The sequence below is a fragment of the Xiphophorus maculatus genome, chromosome 20 (genome assembly GCF_002775205.1).
Source record: "Xiphophorus maculatus strain JP 163 A chromosome 20, X_maculatus-5.0-male, whole genome shotgun sequence".
Lineage (NCBI taxonomy): Eukaryota > Metazoa > Chordata > Actinopteri > Cyprinodontiformes > Poeciliidae > Xiphophorus > Xiphophorus maculatus.
In genome coordinates this window covers 3,078,684-3,101,128 of record NC_036462.1, presented here as the reverse complement: position 1 = coordinate 3,101,128, position 22,445 = coordinate 3,078,684, and the positions used below count along the sequence as shown (strand labels likewise).

The 22,445-nt window shown below is 41.5% G+C and overlaps 1 protein-coding gene across 1 annotated transcript in view; it reads right to left on the bottom strand.

Moving 5' to 3' along the window:
• Positions 1–21,432, bottom strand: part of il17rd (interleukin 17 receptor D) — a 45,350-nt gene extending 23,918 nt beyond the window's left edge. Inside the window, exons 1-2 of the mRNA XM_023325772.1 lie at positions 21,282–21,432; positions 2,510–2,564 (exon numbers count right to left, since the gene is read on the bottom strand). Of these exons, the coding sequence (XP_023181540.1) occupies positions 2,510–2,564; positions 21,282–21,392 (166 nt within the window). The 5' untranslated portion in view covers positions 21,393–21,432. The remainder of the gene's footprint in view (positions 1–2,509; positions 2,565–21,281) is intronic.
• Between the last annotated feature and the right edge of the window lie 1,013 nt (positions 21,433–22,445).

The window sequence follows — 22,445 nt, the reverse complement described above, 5'->3', positions numbered from 1 at the left end:
TGTTAATGGGGAGTTTTTCCTCTCCACTGTCACTACATGAATGCTCTGTAGGAGAGATTGCTGTAAAGTCAACGACTCGATGCAATCTGCTGGGTTTCCTTACATAGAAACTTTTTGACAATGTTTTCTTGCAACATGTTCGGCTATGAAACAAACTAAAGCCTTCAGGACATTTGAATGAAGAAATGTACAAATTTTAATAAAAAGTTACTCAAATTTAAGAATCAGCAGCGACCCGGTTTAAATTTATTCACACCTCGTCTCTACTCATCAACAACCAACTGGAGGTCAAAGGTCTCCTCGCTTCATATTCCCTGTGACATCACTGGAAATAGGAAGGAGGCCCGACTCCAGCAGGAGGAGAGGAACCACTGAGGTGTGTCAAGCAGGAAGGATTGTCACGCTAACACGCTCCAGTGCCTTAACTTGCCTCAAAGTATGAAGGATTTAACTTTTATTTCTCAGAAGCAACACTTCAAAGCCCCATGACCTCCTGACCCCTCAATAATCCCAGAGATATTGTGAATTTGTATAAAGTTAAATTAAATATCTTCTCTAGAAAACATCTGTTCATCTATATGTTTACATTAAAGGGACCCAAAGTGGGTAAGAAAACACAAAACAAAAAGCATTTCAAAAAATTAGATGATGGCAATTTTAAAAAACAACAAACTTTCTGAACAATTATTCTTCATAAAAATCTCCATGCATTTGAACACTTCTAGATGTTGGACTTCAAAGTAAGAAAACAAGTCATTCGGATATATAATGTAGATCCTGTAGAACTGGAAAAACACAAAATCTTACCAACTATTTTTGGTCTAGCTTTTAGTGCAAACATATTAGCACACTTGAAATAAGACAAAACTACTTCACATGCAATGTTTCAGCAAGATGTAGGAGTTTGTTTTAAGTCAATAAATTCTTAATATTAATTTAAAAAGTATTACTTTCACTGGCAGATTATTTTACTTCAACAGGATAAGTGTCTTCAGTGGAATTAGCTTTTCTTCATCAATACTGAAGAATTACTGGCTTAAAACAAACTCCTACATCTTGCTGAAAAGTTACTTATGAATTAGTTTTGTCTTAAATTGTACTAAGATTTTTTGCATTAGAAGTTGGACCAAAAATGGTTGGAAAGATTTTGTGTTTTTGCAGCCTCAGACCAGCACAAGCACACAAAACTGTTTCTAATATATAAATATGTGCTGCATTTGCTTTACTAAAAACTACCAAGACATTCAAACACACACACAAAAAGTGATGTACAAAAAGAGATTTTAAAGCCTTTCCTCACTCATGGTCACGGACAAAAGCGGGGGGGAAGGATTGGCCACGGCTCAGGAACTTGACTTTACGAGTTAAAGGAACAAAAGATGAAGGAGGCAGCGGATGGGGGAAGTAAAACAGGGTGACACCGGGGGACTTGTAAGAAAAAAAGTAGAGGAAAAAGACAGACAATGAAAACAATCTAATCATAATGCCTGAATGTTCTTTTGTTTGTTTTATTTTAGTAAAAATTTATTTTTTAGAATGAATTCAAAGCAGTACATCTCATCTGGTGATTAATTTTCAGGAACTTTAGGAAATGCTGGAGATGAGGAAATAAACATTGTTTGGGTATGAAGGATGAAATCTATTCTTCAGATTAGAATAGATTTCTAATCTATTCCCACATAATTTTAGCCTCTACCAGACACAATAATAATGTAGGACCAAAGTCGCAACATTTGTTACATTTTCAGCTGCTGTGGTTCTCTTTCATACTGCAATGTCAAACAATCCAAACTCTTTTAAAAACATGTTCCCTTCCTAACCTGTGGGGGCGCTGCACCAAGAACCACTGAAGGAAATGACACAAAAGCCTCTGAAGAAGACATTGAGCTTTCCTTCCCTCTTCACAAAACGTAAACAAAACTGGAGTGGTGTCAGATTTTAGCGGTTGTAGGATTTCTCTTTTGTCTTTGACTAAACATCATAAGCCATTTCTCATGCTAGTGCTAGCATTGTTTTGGTCGTATTTACCCAGAATGCCCTGTGCTACAGTTCACTTCCATTTGTAGGCAGACCAGAGTTAAATTACTTTCTAGGCAAACAAACTAGAGTTTTATTAAAGCAGACCAAACGTTAGGTTTAACAAAGTTGAACTAACTAAAGGTTGGTGTAAATGCACTCTTAAACCAAATTAAAACTTCTTAACATACAAAACTCAAAACCATCAAATGAGATTTTTGCAGGAGTGCTAACTTTAAAAGAAAACTTCCTAAGCACAAATACATGCTGCCAAGAACCACAAACGTGTTTAGAACCGATTACCTACTGCACATCATGCTCCGAGTTCACACCACAGGGGGGCACTGTAGGCAACTACGCTCGTGTTATTAAAATTAGTAGTGAACAACAAGTATGGACAGATGGGGACAGCAATTTGTTTGTTTCTTACTCTTCCAACTCACCAAAATCAGAATCAAGATAAATCAGTCATTCAGTTCAGAGAAAAACTCACTGTCAGTCCTGAAGGTGACGAACAATTTACGAACTCCCTCTGCAGCAGACTGCACCTGCAAGACAGAAACAGAGACAATTTAAGTGTCATGAATCGGTGCGGTGAGGGGTGGTGAGGCAGACGCAGCAGACCCAGGTAAGGTGAATGATTGATTTTAATCAGGAAAAAACAGTCCAGCAACGGGCAGCACGCACATTAGACGAGGACCCGACAAAGAACAGACACACAGGTGACACTAAATACACTGGGGGTAATCAGGGAACAAGAAACACCTGGGAACTAATCAAGGGGAGAACAGGACAACACGGAGACACAGAGACACTGAAAACTCGAAATTAACACACATTAAACACAGAACATGACATTAAGCTTAAAAATGGCAAAATCAGTAAACCAAAGCTCCCAGTTTATCTGGGATTACACCCTTCATGCCAATAGCTTAAAAGAGAACATGAACCCATTTTAATAAAAATATCCAGCTTCATACCGTAAAACATCACGACATTTAGGTGAAGCGTAAAGTCAGAGCAGATCAGGTTTTTTCTCTTCTGTAGTTGAATTGTATCTGTTTTTTTTATGACAAGGGATAAAACAATGGTTCCGTAAACATGTAACCAGTTATTAAACGAACCTTCATGTTAGCTTAATTAGCTAGCAAATGCATCTTGTTGTTAGCTTAATTAGCTAGCTGTTATTAAAGGCAGCCTGTGGTTAGCGTAAGCAGATAGCTTTTGTTATAAGAAGACTGCTGTTAAATAATTAGCTAGCTGCTTATGCTAACTCCAAAAAGGGACTCGAGCAAAAGAAGTAATACACTTAATGAGAAAAAGAAAATGAAAGGTGAAAATGAAATGGATATAAATAGAGATACATTTTAAAAACGGCTTATAGGTTAAATAACTACAGTCAAATGAAAATAAAATCCACATATTCTCTTTTTCCCACTACATTTAAGACACATATAAAAACTAAATAAAATGCATAAGGACTGCATTTTAATTTGTAATGTGTGTTTCTAAAGTGTGCCATCATATTTACTAATTAAATCATTTTTATACGTTTCACACTTTCCCAGCAGCTTCTATAGCTTTGGAAGGTCACTCCTAACTTTTTTTTTTTTTTCCTTTTTTTTTCTCCGAAGAGTTTTTGCGGCGCTAGCGGCTCGTATTTTTTCTACAGTAGGCAGACAGGAAGGAGGGGAAGACATGCGGTAAAGGTCGTTGGGACCAGGAGTCGAACCCGCGACGTCCACGTCGAGGACTAAGGCCTCCAAACGTGGGGCGTGCTAACCCGCTGCGCCACCACAGCACGCCCCCACTCCTAACTTAACAGAGTTCTAGTTAGTTGAGGTCAGAGTTGATGAAGAAACACCAACTTTCTTTGTTTGGAATACAAATTTTGTGGACTTTAATGACTTTTTCCTGTCTAGGATTGGGAAATTTGTAAAGAGGAACTACATCATTGATCCCGCCAGACCAACCCTGCAGCCTGAATGAAGAAGTCCTTCTTCTCTCTCCTGCACAAAAATATATTGTCCCTTCAGGCGTATTTCAACAAAGGTCTACCAATTTTATAGCTCTCACATTGGCTTTTATGTTGTCCTACACATACAACTTTCCACTTTTAGTCTCGTTAGAGGTGTCAGGCTGTGGCCACATGCAAGAACCACAAATACACACCTGAAAGCAATAAGGTAGAACCCCAGCAATGTGTGAGTTGATGCTATAGGAGGTGTAGCGTGCTTATTAGCAGCCACTGTACCACAACAACCCGTCCATACAAACACATACACATCTGCTGGTAATTATGTACTTGTGAAAACCTTCATTGACGCCCTACCTTCCTCAAACAAAAACTCAACTCCTGACCATCAACATTGAAGAGTTCAGGACAACAAATGCTATAAAAATATTTACTGCAGATTTGGAAATCCTCAAACACTTTTTAATCTTTTTTAGACATTGCCCTCAGCCTGTCTGTACTGCTAGGTTGATCTTTGACCTTCAGGATTTACCTACGGCTGTGTGCCCTGATGTCCTGCTGGCAGCATGACCTGAGAGGGTTAATTACAATGCAGGGAAGTTTTTCCCCCAGGGGGACAAACATTTTTTATGATTCTCACCAATAAGTTGCCTTTAATGCCACTTTTTTGAACAATGTGACCAAGAACATTACAGTCATGTACAACAAAAACACATTTAAACACATTCATCTGCAACATGGAGGCAGATGAGCTTTTGGGGAACTTTAATTCTTTCTAAGCTGCAGATGAAACCATTTTGGATTCGATTTGGATTATTTTACATTCTGGATAAAAAGTTGGACTCAACTAGACATAGTTTGCAAAACCAGGCTTTTGAACTTTATAGTGGCATAAATAAATAAGATATATTTCTGCACCAAAATTGTGAACAGGAACCAAGAACCAGTGAAGGAAACGACATGAAAACCTCTGAAGACATAGAGCGATACTTACTTCTTCACAAAATGGAAACAAAAATGGAGATTTTAGAGATTGGAGGATTTCTCTTTCATCTTTGGCAAAAGACGACAACCAATTTGTCTTGCTAGCGCTACACTACAATCAGTCAGTCAAGTTTATTTGTATAGAAACAAGGCATTTCAAAATGCTTTGCATCATAAAAACACAAACATACAAATTCACTGAAACACCTTGGGCAACTCCAGAGTGGAAGTATGTCCAGCCTCTCTCAAGGAGGCTGGTTCCAGAACCAGAGCCATGCGTCGAGGTGAGACCGACTATTTCTAGCCGGAACCTGTCGACCTCACACACTAGCTCCGGCTCCTTCCTCACCAGAGAGGTGACATTCCACGTCCCAAGAGCTACTGCAACCAACGATCGGACCGCCAGGGCCCCCTCCCTCGGCCGCCACCCATCCGCCACCCATCACACATTGCACCTGATCCCTTTGGCCCCTCTCACGGGTGGTGGGCCCATGGGACAGGGGAACCCATGTTTCCTCTTCGGGCTGAGCCCGGCCGGGCTCCATGGGTAAAAACCCAGCCACCAGACGCTCGCCATTGTGCCCCCATCTCCAGGCCTGGCTCCAGAGTGGGGCCCCAGTGACCTGCGTCCGGGCGAGGGAACGCCAAGTCCAAAGGTCTTTTCCATCATGGGGGTCTTCGTTGGGGTTTACCCCGGTGAATGAGAGGGTAGCCTCCCTCCGCCTATGGCTGGGGGGGACAGTTCAGATTACCCACCCTTTTTGGAGTCCTTAGAGGGGGTACTGGAGAGTGCTCCTCCTGGGGACTCCCTTGTTCTGCTGGGGGACTTCAACACTCACGTGGACAATGACAGTGAGACCTGGAGAAGCGTGGTTGGGAGGAACGGCCCGCCCGATCTGAACTCGAGTGGTGTTCTGTTGCTGGACTTCTGTGCTCGTCATGGATTGTCCATATCGAACACCATGTTCAGGCATAAGGGTGTTCATATGTGCACTTGGCACCAGGACACCCTAGGCCGCAGTTCGATGATCAACTTTGTCATCGTTTCATCGGATCTGCGGCCGTATGTCTTGGACACTCGGGTGAAGAGAGGTGCGGAGCTGTCCACTGACCACTACCTGGTGGTGAGTTGGCTCCGGTGGTGGGGGAGGAAGCCGGTCAGACCTGGCAGGCCCAAACGTGCTGTGAGGGTCTGCTGGGAACGTCTGGCGGAATCCCCTGTGAGACGGAGCTTTAACTCCCATCTCCGGCAAAACTTCGAACACGTCCTGGGGGAGGTGGGGGACATGGAGTCTGAGTGGACCGTGTTCCGTGCCTCCATTGTCGAGGCGGCCGATCGGAGCTGTGGCCGCAAGGTTGACGGTGCCTGTCACGGCGGCAACCCTCTAACCCGTTGGTGGACATCTTCGGTGAGGGATGCCGTCAGGCTGAAGAAAGAGTCCTACCGGGCCTTTTTGGCCTGTGGGACTCCGGAAGCAGCTGATGGGTACCGGCGGGCGAAGCGGCATGCAGCTCGGGTGGTTGCTGAGGCAAAAACTCGGGCATGGGAGGAGTTTGGAGAGGCCATGGAGAAAGACTTCTGTATGGCTTCGAGGCGATTCTGGTCCACCATCCGGCGTCTCAGGGGGGGGAAGCAGTGCAGCACCAACACTGTTTATAGTGGGGATGGTGTGCTGCTGACCTCTACTCGGGACGTTGTGGGCCGGTGGGCAGAGTATTTCGAAGACCTCCTCAATCCCACCAACATGCCTTCCACTGAGGAAGCGGAGCCTGGGGACTCTGGGTTGGGCTCTCCAATCTCTGGGGACGAGGTTGCTGAGGTGGTTAAAAAGCTCCTCGGTGGCAAGGCCCCGGGGGTGGATGAGATCCGCCCAGAGTTCCTTAAGGCTCTGGATGTTGTAGGGTTGTGTTGGCTGACGCGACTCTGCAATATCGCATGGACATCGGGGGCAGTTCCCCTAGACTGGCAGACTGGGGTGGTGGTCCCCCTGTTCAAAAAGGGGGACCGGAGGGTGTGCTCCAATTATAGAGGGGTCACACTCTTAAGCCTCCCTGGCAAGGTCTATTCAGGGGTCCTGGAGAGGAGGGTCCGTCAGATAGTCGAACCTCGGATTCAGGAAGAGCAGTGTGGTTCTGGTTCTGGTCGTGGAACACTGGACCAGCTCTACACCATCGGCAGGGTCCTGGAGGGTGCATGGGAGTTCGCCCAACCAGTCTACATGTGTTTTGTGGACTTGGAGAAGGCGTTCGACCGTGTCCCTCGGGGAGCCCTGTGGGGGGTTCTCCGGGAGTATGGGGTACCGGGCCCTTTGATACGGGCTGTCAGGTCCCTGTATGACCGGTGTCAGAGTCTGGTCCGCATTGCCGGCAGTAAGTCGGGCTCGTTTCCGGTGAGAGTTGGACTCCGCCAGGGCTGCCCTTTGTCACCGATTCTGTTCATCACTTTCATGGACAGAATCTCTAAACCAGCCAAGGTGTTGAGGGGATCCGATTTGGTGGCCTTAGGATCTCATCTCTGCTTTTTGCAGACGATGTGGTCCTTCTGGCTTCATCAGATCATGATCTGCAGCTCTCGCTGGAGCGGTTCGCAGCCGAGTGTGAAGCGGCCGGGATGGGATCAGAGCCTCCAAATCCGAGGCCATGGTCTTGAGCCGGAAAAGGGTAGAGTGCCTTCTCCGGGTCAGGGGGGGTGCCCTGCCCCAAGTGGAGGAGTTCAAGTATCTCGGGATCTTGTTCACGAATGGGGGAAGAAGGGAGCGGGAGATCGACAGGCGGATTGGTGCAGCGTCTGCCATGAAGCGGGCGCTGTACCGGTCCGTCGTGGTGAAGAGAGAGCTGAGCCAAAAAGCGAAGCTCTCGATTTACCGGTCGATCTACGTTCCCACCCTCATCTATGGTCATGAGCTTTGGGTCATGACCGAAAGAACGAGATCGCGGATACAAGCGGCCGAAATGGGTTTTCTCTGTAGGGTGGCTGGGCTCTCCCTTAGAGAGAGAAGCTCAGTCATCCAGGAGGGACTCAGAGTAGAGCCGCTGCTCCTTCACATCGAGAGGAGCATCTGGTCAGGATGCCTCCTGGACGCCTCCCTGGTGGGAAGACCTCCTCCCGGTGGGAAGACCACCGGGAGGAGGGGAAGACCGGGACACGCTGGAGGGATGATGTCTCTCGACTGGCCTGGGAATGCCTTGGGATTCCCCTGGAGGAGCTGGAACAAGAGGCTGGAGAGGGAAGTCTGGGCCTCCCTTCTGAAGCTGCTACCCCCGCGACCCGACCCCGGATAAAACGGAAGAAAACGGATGGATGGATGAATGGATGGATGAATGGATGGATGGACAGACATTACATTTTGTCATCATTGCACATCATAATGTTCATTAGTGTTTCATTTATATTGTTTCAAAAGCAAATCTAATCAGGTGGGGTTTTATTCTAAAGGAACTCAGTGTTTCGGCTGTTTTGCAGTTTTCTGGGAGTTTGTTCCAGATTTGTGGTGTGTAGAAGCTGAATGCTGCTTCTCCATGTTCGGTTCTGGGATGCAGAGCGTGTTTTGATCCACATCAGTTGGACCACGTATTTGCAGCTCAAAAAACGAACCGGACTTTCTAGGCAAAAGAACCGGAGTTGGATTAAAGTGGACCAAGCGGGGTTAAAAAAAAACAGCTAAAATGCATTCTAACCGTTCACACTCTTTGAAAAGGCATTTGCTTTAGTGCCATATATGGAACATATCAGATTTTTTGGGAGTTTCAGTACCGGGCTATTCAGTCACGTTTCCTGCGTTTCGTAACCTTCGTTATAAGGTTACGAAACAATAAGAACAATATTAAAGCCATTTTTAGGAAATCCAGAGGAGATCTGCTGTCTCCCTACAGGTAAAGACAAACTGCATAAAGAGAGAAATCACTTTATTCCTCCTTTTCAGTTATTTTCTCCTCTTCAAAGTTTAAAGCAGATTCTTGCCAGAGTTTTTGACTGTTGCAATCAAAAAGCTTTGCACCTTCTGTCACAAAAGGCTGTTATTGGCTGGAGCCGTGTGTGTTCGGACCCCCACTGGGGCAACAAGGTAGCCTCAATCACAAGAATAAGGAGGCAATGCTGCTGTCTGTCCTAATACAAGTGTTTGTTACACAGATCCCTTCCTCCCACAGCAATTACCAGCTTCCTGAAGACGAATAATACTTAACGACTTTAGTCTGAGGGGGAAGGTGAGACTTCGCTCTCCAAACTCCAAAGCAACTCTTTTTCTGAGCCAGTGACATTTCCTGCCCCCCAGTTAAAAATTAAGTTTCAATGCTGAATATTCACATCATGAAAACAGAAATTTTAACTTCTGTTTTCAAATTGAAAAATCTAATTGATGCTTAGGGAAGTTTTGCACTGCAAAAACATAAAATCTAACCAAGTATTTTGGCTTAGTTTCTTGCACAAATATCTCAGTAGACCTGAAATTAGACAAACCTAACAAGAAATGCTGACAAGTTAAAACAAAATTATTACTTTCTTTTTAGTTCCACTGGTAGATTATTTCAAGACATTTTCCCAAATTATTAGTGAATTAATCTGTCAGTGGAGCTAGAACTTTTATATCAATAATAAGGAATTATTGACTGAAAACAAGCTTATATATGTTGCTAAAAAGTTACTTCGTTTTGTCTTATTTCAAGCGTACTAAGATATTTTCACTAAACTGCACCAAAACTACTTGGTAAGATTTTGTGTTTTTACAGTGTAGAGTCCAACAGACAGAGAAAGAGCTTTCTTCTTTCCTGTTCCCAGGTGTTGTTTTTAACGAGTAATTACTGTTTTAGCTCCATCTGGCTCCAGAGCCCGGGGGCCAAACAGACAGAGACATCAGCGAACCGCTGCATGACAATAAAAGAAGCAAAAACGCCAGAGAAAAAATGGCAAACGATGAAAAGTAAAGTTAGATGGACTGAAGAGCAGCTGTCAGACCTCCTGCTGATTTCCCTGCAAAAATCCACTTTCTAAAAGGGACTTGAGAACAACGTAAACACAGGAAAAACAAATACCCCAACAGATCAGAGAGGAAAGAGTTTCCCCTGGGAATCCCCGAGCCACACAGACTCAAAGTCGGCTCCCGTTGTAATCAGACAGCTAATTGCAGCCTCACTTAGCTAAAACTGCAATTAATCAAACCAGGGAGGAGCGGTGGAAGGATTGGAGGAAACGGAGGGAGCGGTAATCTGAACGCCTGTGGGGAAAGAAGAGATGCTGGGATCTGATTAAACAGGAACTCCTTCAATTACAGCGTTTTAAGGTTCACGTAGCAGACTTCTCCTCTGCCTCGTTCTGTTTAGAGTGACCGGACCAGTTCCAGATGTGGGGAGAAACAAATTCCCGTCTGACCTTTAATCAGCGTAAACGGGCAGAGAGAGGTGGGATTAAAGCTGGATTAACGAAACCTGCAGCGGGAATCATCAGTCACGCAGCGACTCCTGTCAGGATCCTGTTTATCAGAGACAAACAGCTTTCATTAATTAAGCCAACTGAAGAAACACAAAACCTTACTAAATAGTTTAGTGCAAATGTCTTTGTACTCTCGAAGGAAGACAAAACTAACTCACTTCTAACTTTTTATCAAGCTGTTCTAAGTCAATCATTCCTTGATAGTCATGAAAACGTTTTAGTTTGGTCTAGTTTTCAATGCAAATAACGTGATGCATTTAAAATAAGACTTGTCATGAATTGCGGTGTAGAGGTGGTGAGGCAGACGCTGTTGACTCAGGATGCGATAAATGAAGGTTTTTAGTAAGGAATAATCCAGGAAAACAGAACACAACGATGATCACACAAGTTCAAATCCCTGGCAGCGCTGCTGAGCGGAAGCTGAGGCTCAACACAGGTAGCAACAGAGAACACAAACGGACTGACCCGACACACGGCAGAACAGACGTCAAATGAGACGACGACCTGACAGAGACACAGAGACACTAAATACACAGGAGGTGATCAGGGAACGAGACGCATCTGGGGACCAATCAGGGGGAGACGGGACAACAGGGAGACACAGAGACACAGAAAACTCGAAATAAACACAGATCCTGACAAGACTAGCTTACAAATGACTTTTCAGCAAGAAATATGAGCTTGTTTTAAGTAAATAATTCCTGAATTGTGATGAAAAAGTTCTTGTTCCAGTGCCAGATTATTTCTCTTCCAACATGGGAAAATGTCTTGTAAGTGAAATAATCTGCCAGTGAAACTAGAACTTTTCGTCAATATTAAGGAATTATTGACTGGAATAAGCTCCTATATGTTGCTGAAAAGCTACTGATAAACTAGTTTTGTCCCAATTCTAGTCAACTGAGCTTTTTGCACTAAACTACACCACAAATACTTGGTAATATTTTGTGTTTTTGAAGTGTAAGACATCCCTGACCCTCAAAAGCATTAATTAGATTTTTCAATCAGAAGATAAAGTTCAGTTAGTTTTAACTAGTTTTTATTAGTTATAATGTTTAGTTTTAGTTTTTTATTAGTGAGAGTAGCAGCTTCATTTTTTTCATTCTGGTTCATTTTTAGGTGCCGAATTAAAAAAAGTCAAAGTATTGTGATTATGTATTCATCGGTTAGGTAATGGCTGCTCAACAGAAGAATTTACTAAATTATTATTTTACAACTAACTCCAGAGTTTTCTCCCAATTTTTGCTGTCGCCATTTTGTGGACTAGCATAGCGTAGAGTATTGAATGCCGTAATTTGACTTAAAAAAAAATTTACATCAGTTTGAAAGGCCAATAGATTCATAAACACAAAAACAAAATATATTAAATCTAACATTCTGGTATGTTTGTTAGTTTTATATAACACAATATAGTCCCAGTTATATTTTTCAGCATTAATTCCTGTTTTTATGTATTTCAGCTAACAAAAGGGACTAGCCTCGTGCATTAGAGAGCTTTTAAATATCTGTGTAGGGTGCTGGTTTCGGATGTCTCTAAGCTCCAATTCTATTGAGGTTTTCCTCCTCAAAGGAGAAATATTCCTAAATATATTCACTTTATTAACCAATATGCCAAGTGCAAACTTTCCCATTGTTGCTTTTGTTCTGTTTTCTGCTTTCAGTTTGAGTTGTAACCAATCACAGCCAGAGCAGAAAATCTGCCGTTTACCCAGAAATTAAACCAAATTAAACATTTTGATCACATTTAAAAACACACAGAGCTGAACTTTGAGCACCACATGCAGACTTTAACTCTTCTCTTATCAGCTGATCTCAGATCTGCAGCGAATCCTGGAGGAATAATCGCCAAGCTGGAGCGAGGAGCAACAAAGCCGGCGCTGTGTGTGAGCATGTGTTCAGGAGCAGCCAACCAGAGATTTCCCACCGCAGGAACAAAACCTGCAGCTTCCTCCTCCTGCATGACTGCTCCTCAATGCCCCCCCACCCAGCACCGGCCTCCTTCCTCCTCCTCACCCTGGAGGAGCCACTCTGATCCTGCTGTGAAGGTTTGTCCTTTAAAAAAGCTTTTCACTCGCTTCGCTCTCATTACAAAGACAGGAATCAAGACAAGTCCTGGCCGCTCTGCAAACAGACGAGTCACATGACCCCCAGGTAACACCTGGGTTTCCTCTGCAGGTGACAACCAGAGGAGGGCAGAGAATAAAGAAATATGCTCAACTAGTAGTAGAACTACTTCAACATATTCTCACTAAAGTAAAAGTAAAAACCAGCCATCCAGGAAATTACTCAAGTAAGAGTAAAAAAGTATTCGTTACTTATGTACAGATAATCACTTCATATTTAAAAACGATGTAATCAGAGAGACCAAATTATAAAGTTAAGTGGAAAGTTTGGCATTTTAAATGACAAAAATCATATAAGTAACAAAAAATAACAAAATTAGACTTTTTTTTCCAAATCAGTTTCTTTCAATATTAAACTTATGAAACTTTAACAGAAACTCCAGGTTTGTGTCGGGTGAATTTTTGGTTAAAACATGTTTGCTTTTCATTCAGTTGGTAGAAAATCCAGATATTTTACTCAAGTAAGAGTCGAAATACTTCATAATAAAATTACTCAAGTAAAAGTAAAAATACACCTAAAAGTACATTTTAAAAAAACTTACTTAAACAAATGCAGTTGAGTAAATGTAACTAGTTTCTACCCAACTCTGAATAAGGACTCCAACTAACGATTGTTTAACTAATTGACTATTTTATAGACTAGTCCAGGGGTGTCCAAAGTGCGGCTCGTGGGCCATTTGCGGCCGCCGTATCGTTCTGTGCGGACCTTGTCCACCATCACTGTTAACTGGTGATACATTTAAAACAAATTAAAACTAAATTTTCACTGATCAGAAAAAAATTATGCAGAGAGTTTAAAACAATCCTTAAACAAAACAACAAATAATCTTTTGTTAACCGTATTATTTGGGTTTATTTAAATTTGATACTACATAGCAGCAGCCGCGGCTCCAGACATGTTTATCATCAGCTTATTTTGGGGGGCAAAATGAATACATAGCAATAATAATATTACTCTAGTAAAAGAAAAAGGTACAGTGCAGTAAAACTATTCATATAAGCACCTTTTCTCCAAAAACGTTACTCAGTGTAACAAGTACTACACACTTTTGAACACAAACAACAACTTCAGTAGTCTGCAGGCTACTAGTTAGCAAGCTTAAGGTGCTGCATTTGTATTAGCTAGTTATCATTTAGCTAACATTACCTGCATCCACTAGCTTTACTCAACTCAGTCGGTTAGTTTGGGGGGAAAACTGTGAAAAGTTCTTTACGTTTTGCTGCCATGATTCTAACACACCTGTGCAGCTCTGCACAGCAGCAGCAGGTCTCCGTCGCTGCTGCTCAGGTGTAGACCCACCGCGAGCATCGTGGGTCATGTTGCGTTTAAAGGCGGCTCGGAAAAACAGGTCACGACGTGTTAACAACGATTAAACAGTTTTAATGGCTGAAAAAAGTGACAGAAGGCTCTGATATTGTAAGTACGGAAGCCCCTCTGTATCAAATTGATATAGGAATAACAGAGTTGGCCACCATGAGGTAAAAACAAACAGCTTCTAGTCCAGGGGGCCACGGCCCCCCGACGCCCGGCCATGCCGCCGGGCCTGCAGAGCAGCAAAAACATCCAGTAGCTTTTACTCAAAAGTAGAATTGAAACAACCATTTATTAAATGACCTAAATTTTAAAAAATTTTAAAAATCTAAAATGATTTACAGATCTGTATAGAAATCAGGCTGGTATGTTTCACTCAAATAAATTTGTTTTGATAAAAGAATTGTTTTGCTTTGCTTCCTGTAATTTTATTGTGTAATTGTAAATGATTTTGTGATTTTAAATTTTGGCAGTTTGGAGGCGAAGGAAAGAAAGGAACGTTAAGTTGAAGGCATTTTTAGTTCAAGCCTAATTAGGTGACATATGTTGCAGAGTAGCTAATTAATGTAGCTTGGCTTGCAGAGTAATGAAACATTTAGAATGAAACTGCTGATTATGTTCTTTAATCAGCAGCATTGTGTCAGCTCACCACCATAAAAATCAACAAAACTGGAGAAAACCCTGAAACTTAAACTTGGCTGAAGGTTTTTAATAATATATCCTTAAAGCACTCTCACTTTAGCAAAGGGACAGCTCTGCACAGGGTTAGGGTACCCTAACCCTTACCCTAACCCCTTTAGGACGCTACCTGAAGTTAGAGGAGCAGAAAAAAAGTTTTTTCTCTTCAGAAATCCTTTAGGAACTGGAACTAAATATTTCACTTTGCTTGTTTTGAGCCTCAGAGGAGGAGCATCTGATTTCATCCTGGTTTCCATCGCTACAAAAGACACGTGTTTCGCATCGGCTGCCCATCCGGCCGTGACGACCTCGGATTCCCCCTGATGCCAAAAACACACCGAGGCCCTGGAAGGCGACGAGACGCGATTCAAAACGACGCCGCAGAACGAGAAGGATGACAAATCCAGAGAAAGATGTGGAGGAAGCAGGAAGATTTCCTGGTTTTCCTCCACGGAGACGGATGTGATCGCTTCAGCAGATGTGCTTGAAAGGAAAGATCCATCATCCTGTCCTTCTGAACGGCTTTGGGACAAACTTCACTGCTTAAGCAGGGAAAAAATATGTTTCTTTAAAAGCAACCTGAATATTTCCCCATAAAAAACCCAGCATGTTCGTGCACTGAGAGTCACGCAGGAAAATCTTTATCAGTGATATTCAGCAGGAAAAGCTACATTTTTAAAACAACAATTAATTCAGAGGTTCTAATTGATTTCTCCAATCATTTTTCATCAATTTATACAAACATCTCCATAGATTTCTGGTAAATGTTGGTCAGCTGGTTGCTCTTATTGAGATGTTACTATAATCTGCTGCAGTTCATGACGGAGAGCTTCAGCTGCCGCACCCAAAAACAAAAAAACACAAAATCTCAAATATTTTTGGTCCAGATTTTAGTGCAAATATATTAGTACACCCAAAACTAAAACTGACTTACAAGCAACTTTTCAGCAACATGTAGAGGCTTATTTTAGTAAATAATCCTGAACTATGATGAAAAATTACTTGTTTCATGGGCAGATTATTTCACTAATTAAACAACAATAAATGTCTTGTTATTTGAATAACAAGACATTTTAAAAATGTTAAGTAAAATAATTGTGCAAATCAAAACCCAGCTAGTGCAAAAACTTTATCGAAAAGATTTTTTGTTTTTTTTAAATTGCCGTGTTACCATTAAGTAAATTTATTTTCTTAAGATCGCACAATTATATGGCCAGTAAAGAATTAGGATGAAAATGATTTAAATGACCACTTTAAGCTCAGAGATGACTAATAATTAAAATAGATTCATCAGTCAACTAATTGAGATTTCTGTTTCAGGGGAAACCCAATAAATGCGATCAGCAGTGGTGGGAGTTTTATTTTGAAAGATTCAGTCGTTTCTGTCTGTTGCTGAACTCCAAGTCATTCAGCCGCCTCTCCACCGGGTCTGTTGTTCCGCTTCTTTGTCTTGGACTGCAGCTGGGAACGGGATTCATTGTGCTCTGCTCTACAGGAAACCAAACACTTCAACCAGAACCAGAACCAGCAGGTGGAGAACCCGTTCATGTGGCGGCTTCGTTAAGTTCAAGAAGGCAGCAGGAAACAGAGAGAGACTATTATTGTTGCTGAAACATCGTTAAAGCCTAAGAACATTTAAGTTGTTCAATCTGGGAAAACTGTCAATTGGCCTGACTTAAACCCAAGAATATAAAGAAATCTATTATAAAAATAATAAAAGACATTTTCCCCTTACAGAGAAAGATGATTTCATCAACTGCAACAATTAATATTAATTAGACTCTAAACTTCAGGTCTACAGCTGCTAGATCTATCAAACAGAACAAGTGTCTTCTTATCAGTAATAATGTTTTATCAGTATTAAAGAATTACTATTAAACAAAATGAAAGTTTTCAGCAAGGCTGCATTCAAATACCAGTGGGGACAAAAAACCTCTGAGAATTTCAGTGTTTGACTTGCTTACTGGGGAAAAAATCTGACTTTTATGTAATACACTGCAAAAACACAAAACCTTACCACTTATTTTTGGCTTAGTTTCTTGCCTAGTTTCCTGAAATAAGCCAAAACTAACTTGCGATTTTCTTTCAGCAAGAAATGGGAATTTGTTTTAAGGCAACAATTCCTTAATATTGATGAAAAAGTTCTAGTTCCACTTATAACATGGGGAAAATATCTTGTTATTGTAATTGAAATAATCTGCAAATGGAACTAGTACTTCTTAAACCAATAGTAAGGATTTACTGAGTTACTCTACTTGAAAAGTTCCTTGTACGTTTTTTCAAATGTAATAAGATATTTGCACTAGAAACTAGACCAAAATTATTTAGTAAGATCTTGAGTTTTTGCAGTGTATTACATAAAAGTCAGACATTTTCCTTCAGTTACCAAGTCAAACACTGAAAAATATGATTTTTCCACAGGTAATTGAATGCAAGTTTGCTGAAAACTTCAATTTTGTTCTGTAAAAATTCAAATAAATGTTCAGGATTTCGGATCAAACCAGTTTTTCGAGGAGAAGAATCGGTTTTACATTAAAGTGAATTAAAAACAAGCTAGTTTGGACTATTTATGTGCATCATGAAGATAAAAGTCATGTTGAGTACAATCAGATTTAGCATTCAAAGTAAAAGCGACAATCATCAAACTGTTGGTCCATTTTCAGGTGACATCACATCCTGCTGTCTTCACACACCTCCAGCAACCAGCCGTTCACTTGAACTCAGCTTTTATGAGCCCTTTAAATGTGACCCGAACAGCAGTTCTTCCTTCAAAACATGCTGTGCTTTTGTATCCCAGCCTCCATGTTATGGTTTTACCACTTTCTTCTCTTCTTTGTGTCCAGAGCACAGGAACTGCTCATACATCAGATTTATGGGATGTTTTTTAGTTCCTAGAATCTGTTTGTTTCAGAATGCTTGAGTTCAAGTTTGAGGTTTCCTTACGTTCAGTGAATATTGGTTTATGATGACTGAAAGCGAAAACCTAAAGGTGATTTTGTGACTTTAGAGACAGATGTTTTTCTGCAGTGCAGACCAAATGTTCCTGATGACCCACTGTGGGTCTATGGTTTCCTCCAGGCTCTGCTGGAGGTTTACTGCAGCTGCGGGAGCTTCTGAAGGTTCAGACTTCTGGGAGAGTTTTCATTTTGTTGCATTCACAGTGCAATAAAAGAAATAACTTTAAAAAGAAACTGGAAATCTGCTCCAGTAACACTGTTGGTTTGCACTGACGAGGCTTTTACCAGCTGCTGATTCAGATTTTGAATTTCTTTCTAAAGCCAATAACATACAAAGTCATCTGCGCGCAATTTTTGTTTTTGTGTTTTTAAATTAAATCAAGAAAAACACTGATCATAAAAAACAAAAATGCTCAAGCTGTAGCTTAGGAATTACAACATAATCCTTAGTGTTGGGCGCCGCTAACCCTAAAGCATTAATCATAAATATTACTTCTGCTAACCACTACACCCACATGTCCTTAGCAGAAGCTAACGCTGCTAATGCTGCTAAAGTGCTAATGCTGAAGCGTTGGGTAAAGTTGTAGCTTTAAAGGAATTAAAAGATAATCCTCAGTGGTGGGCACCACTAACTAACACGTTTGCTGGGCTAACCCTAAAGCATTAATCATAAGCAATAATTCTGCTAACGCTAAACTGCTACACTAATATGGTACTTAGTGGACACTAATACTGAAATAAATAAGGCTGTTTTACTTGGATGTTGAACTTTATTCAAGTGAAAGTTAAAAACACAGCCAAGTAAATTAGTACTTATTTATTCAATTTTAATTAAAAATAATTATTTTCTGGAAGCTAAGTATGCTAAGTGTTCTCAAAGTCATCAAAAATGTTGAAGCATTAAAGGAAAAGTCAGCTATACAGTTAGCATGTTAGCGGAAGTGTCCCCACCACTGACTACTCTCACATTGAAATGCACGTCCATAACAGTCATTTGTCCAACTATTTATGATTATGTTTATTAATATTTTCCTGAATAATAGAATATATGTGCATTAATGAAAAACATATACACAACATAGGTTTGTGGCTGTATGTTTAGGTCCGTCACAATAACAAATTTTTCTGGACAGTGAATTGTCCAAGTAATAATTAAAAATACAATAATATTGTTGTTTTGAGACTATTTTCATTTTAAAAAAAACATGGTATTATACTGCCAGTTCACTCTCTAAAAGACCAATAAATTTTAACTTATTAAAATTTTATGAATACTTAAAGCTGCAGTATTTAAGTTTTAAAAAATATTTTCTTACATATTTGTTGAAACTGTCACTATGTACGGACCGTTTGGTTTGAGACACAAACTCTGAAAAAATTGAGCTCCTCTGCCTTTCCTATCTGGAAACAACCAATCAGAGCCAGGAAGGAGATCTTGGCGCCGTCGATCATGATTTCTTGTGGCACCTCTCATACGCCCTCCAACTAGCATAGCCTGTTGTAAATGCTCAGGCTAGTTAGCATAGCCATTGATGATGAAGAAGAAGAAGAAGAATTACTTTATTCATCCCAGCAGGGAAATATTTCGCAGTTACAGCAAGAATTTTTTATACACAGATTAACACACACACGACGGGAGCTGCGTCTGCAGGCAGCCAGCAGAGCCAGCGCCATTTTAAGGTCGTCGGGACCGAGAGTCGAACCCGCGACGTCCGCGTCGATTTTTTTTTTTTTTTTTTTAGAAGACAGATTATGGCAGATAAACAGTTTTCCTGTAACGGTAAGTTGTGTTTTTCCCTATTAGCACATTTAGCAGCGCATACATGAGGGTGATTCACAGCACTAAGACCCACCTCTTGGATAAAATTGGTGGTTTTTGGTCTGTGGTGCATTTCTTCAGATGGCAATAGCAACTCAAGGAGGAGGTGAACATGATGGATCTTTTCACAGATCGTCTGTCTCATGACAAACTGTGACAATATGATGACGGTTTAAAAAATATGTAAAAAATATATTCTCTACAAAAGTTAAACACTTCATCTTTAACACTGGAAATGGAAGACATTTTAAATAGCCAAAATAAAAAACAACCAAAAACAACAAATATAGTGGAAATAAAAACAACTTGATTGTTTCCCTTCAAAAATATTAATCATCAGAATGGAAGTTATGGAGCACACTTTCATTTATCATGCAATTAACTTAGAAACTGAGAAGCTTTTGCATGTTGTAAACATCTGCCTTCAAAGTTGAAGACAAAAAACCCACAAAAGACGTAGATTCTTCCACAAGGAGTTAAAAGGTCCAAAGAGACGAGCCTCTGGGACCTGAAGTACCTATAATTTGATCCGTCATGAAATATCATGTCAGACCAAAGCAGGACTCTTTTCAAACAGACATGAAATTACCAGACAGAGGCTTTAATAAGCTCACACCTGTAGCAGAGCCAGCCGGCACGCCCCCATCTAGCACGCTTTGATCTGAAAGGACAGGAAGCAGGAGACAGCGTGTGTGTGTGTGTGTGTGTGTGTGTGTGTGTGTGTGTGTGTGTGTGTGTGTGTGTGTGTGTGTGTGTGTGTGTGTGTGTGTGTGTGTGTGTGTGTGTGTGTGTTTGGGGGTGGGGCTGCAGGAAGGAATGCTTCAGCAGAGTAAACAGTGTGAGGCTTCCTGTAGAAAACACTTCAAAGCTATAAAGAGGAAACCAGGATGACACGCAGAAAAGCATCAAAGGAAGGTAGGAATTGTCTATCAACAGGAGAAAACTCGACACCGACCCGTCGACTCCATCAGAAACCAACCAAACAATGACACAGACAGCACTGATTGTGATTCGAACTGCAAAAAACCCCATCTGATTTAATTCTCATTTCATCTTGAAAGAAATGCACAGAAAAACAAATTTATATGGAGACAGTGGGAACTTGGAACAGACATCACTGAAGACTAACGGCTTGAACTGAAAGCTAATTGTTTCCCAAATGGATCCAGATCCATATCAAGAAAATCACCAGGGCCGGCCCAAGGCATACGCAGCTGCTTTGAGCCCCACACACCACCGGGGGGGCCCCAAGAACACCAGGCCAGCATGATAACATAAGCTAGCCTGAATAATACGAAGTAAATGCTATTGGCCATGGATAAACAATTTCTATATTGTTATTCTAGTTGTTGCACAAATAACAGCCATTTTTGAGGAAACTTAAGATATCAAACTTATTTACTGTAAATTTTGTCTCTATCTGCTGATTTTTCTCTATCTGCTGAGGTTTTTTTTGTTTGTTTGTCTTTTTATTTATGTAAAATCTAAAGTCTACTTGTTTATTTTTCCATGAAGTATGAAAGCAGAACAGGAGTTTTAAGATTAACTGAATCTACCTAAAATCTTCTGTTGTTTGACCATACATATCCAACACAAAAATCTGACAAAAAACAACTTATGAAAAATTAAGATGTCTGTTCTAGTTTAATACTTTAACATCCAGCAGAAAAACCCAGATTGCTGAAACATTTTTAACGCACCAGGTGGTTTATTTTAGATCACTATAAAGAATAGCTCATGTTTAAGTGCTGGTATGTTTGGAAAATGTGGCTAAAAGCTGTTAACATGTAAATGTACTGAAATACATCCAAACTTCATTATTTTGAGAAACACGTCGAGGAAGTTTGTCTGCTTTCCAAGAAATGAAAAACTGCAGCCCAGCACAGGTATGGAGACACATCAGAGCAGAAACAAACCTTTCTACCACTGAATGCTAAAAGCTGCGAAACAGATAGAAGAGTTGTGATGGTTTGGTTTGGTTTGGTTTTTTACCTTGTAGCTGCAACGCTCCTGGTTTGCTCGCCTGTAGCCTGAAGTTCCGGATCCAGCGGCGAAAAGCAGAAAAACCCCGCAGACAGAGAAGAAACTCTGAGGAGCCGCCATTCCGCTCTCAGGTCCTGAACTACTCTGAGATCCGACTCCCCACGCAGGTTTTTACGTGGAGACACTGACACGGCTGCTGGGGCCGAGCCACAGAGGTATGGCAGGACAGTTTGTCATATAATAGACACACATTAATATGTGTGTCTATTATAAGAGCAAGTGAGTATTAGGGCCATGCTAAGAAAAATAAATGTACGAGAAAAAAGTAATACAATTATGAAAACCTAATATTACGAGAGTAAAGTCGAAATAATACGAGAATAAAGTTGTAATATTATGACAATAACATCATAATATTACCAGACTGAAGTCAAAATAATGTAACGATTCTGTGTTTTAGTTCTGCTGGGGTTATTTGTATTTGTTATAAGTTGCATTGTGATCCTTTCTGTTAGAGAGTTATGGGCTTCCCCTGTCTGACTCTGCTGGCTCCCACTCACATGTGATAGGCCTGTCATGTGGGCGGGGGATCGGTGGAGCGGGAGTACCGGAACCGGAAGTGGGAGAGAGTTCAGAGGGGAGTTAGCAATGAAGCTAATGGTTGATGGTGCCCGTTTGTTAGAGGCGTGAGCTGCAGCCTCAGAAATAGCAGCTTGTACCTATCTCTAATAAACCCTGTCTGGCGGGACTACATCTCCGGTGTTGACGTCATTACATTGGTGTCAGAAGTAAACCATTACGAGCGGAGCTGAGTGGGTCTTGTTAGCTCGTTTTCTCCGCCGGCTGCATTAGCGTCATGGACGGCGCGTTTCCCCACCTGAGAGTTAAGTCGGAAAGAGAGGAGGACAGTGAGGCGTGGGGTGCGGAGCTTAATAAAATGGCTCGGGCAAAGGCTTCCCTGCGTGGCTCCGCAGCGAGAATGGCTGCCGAAGCAGGCCTGGGTGCCGGTGCGAAGTTGCGCCCGTCGACGCCATTGTCCCAGGAAGCGCCGAACGATCTTGTCAACAAGTGTGGTGGCGGGCAGGACTATTGCAATGATGGTGGCGTCCATAGCATCGCTGTTCAGTTGAAGACGCCCAAGTACTCCGGTAGGTCAAGCTGGGAGGCGTTCCA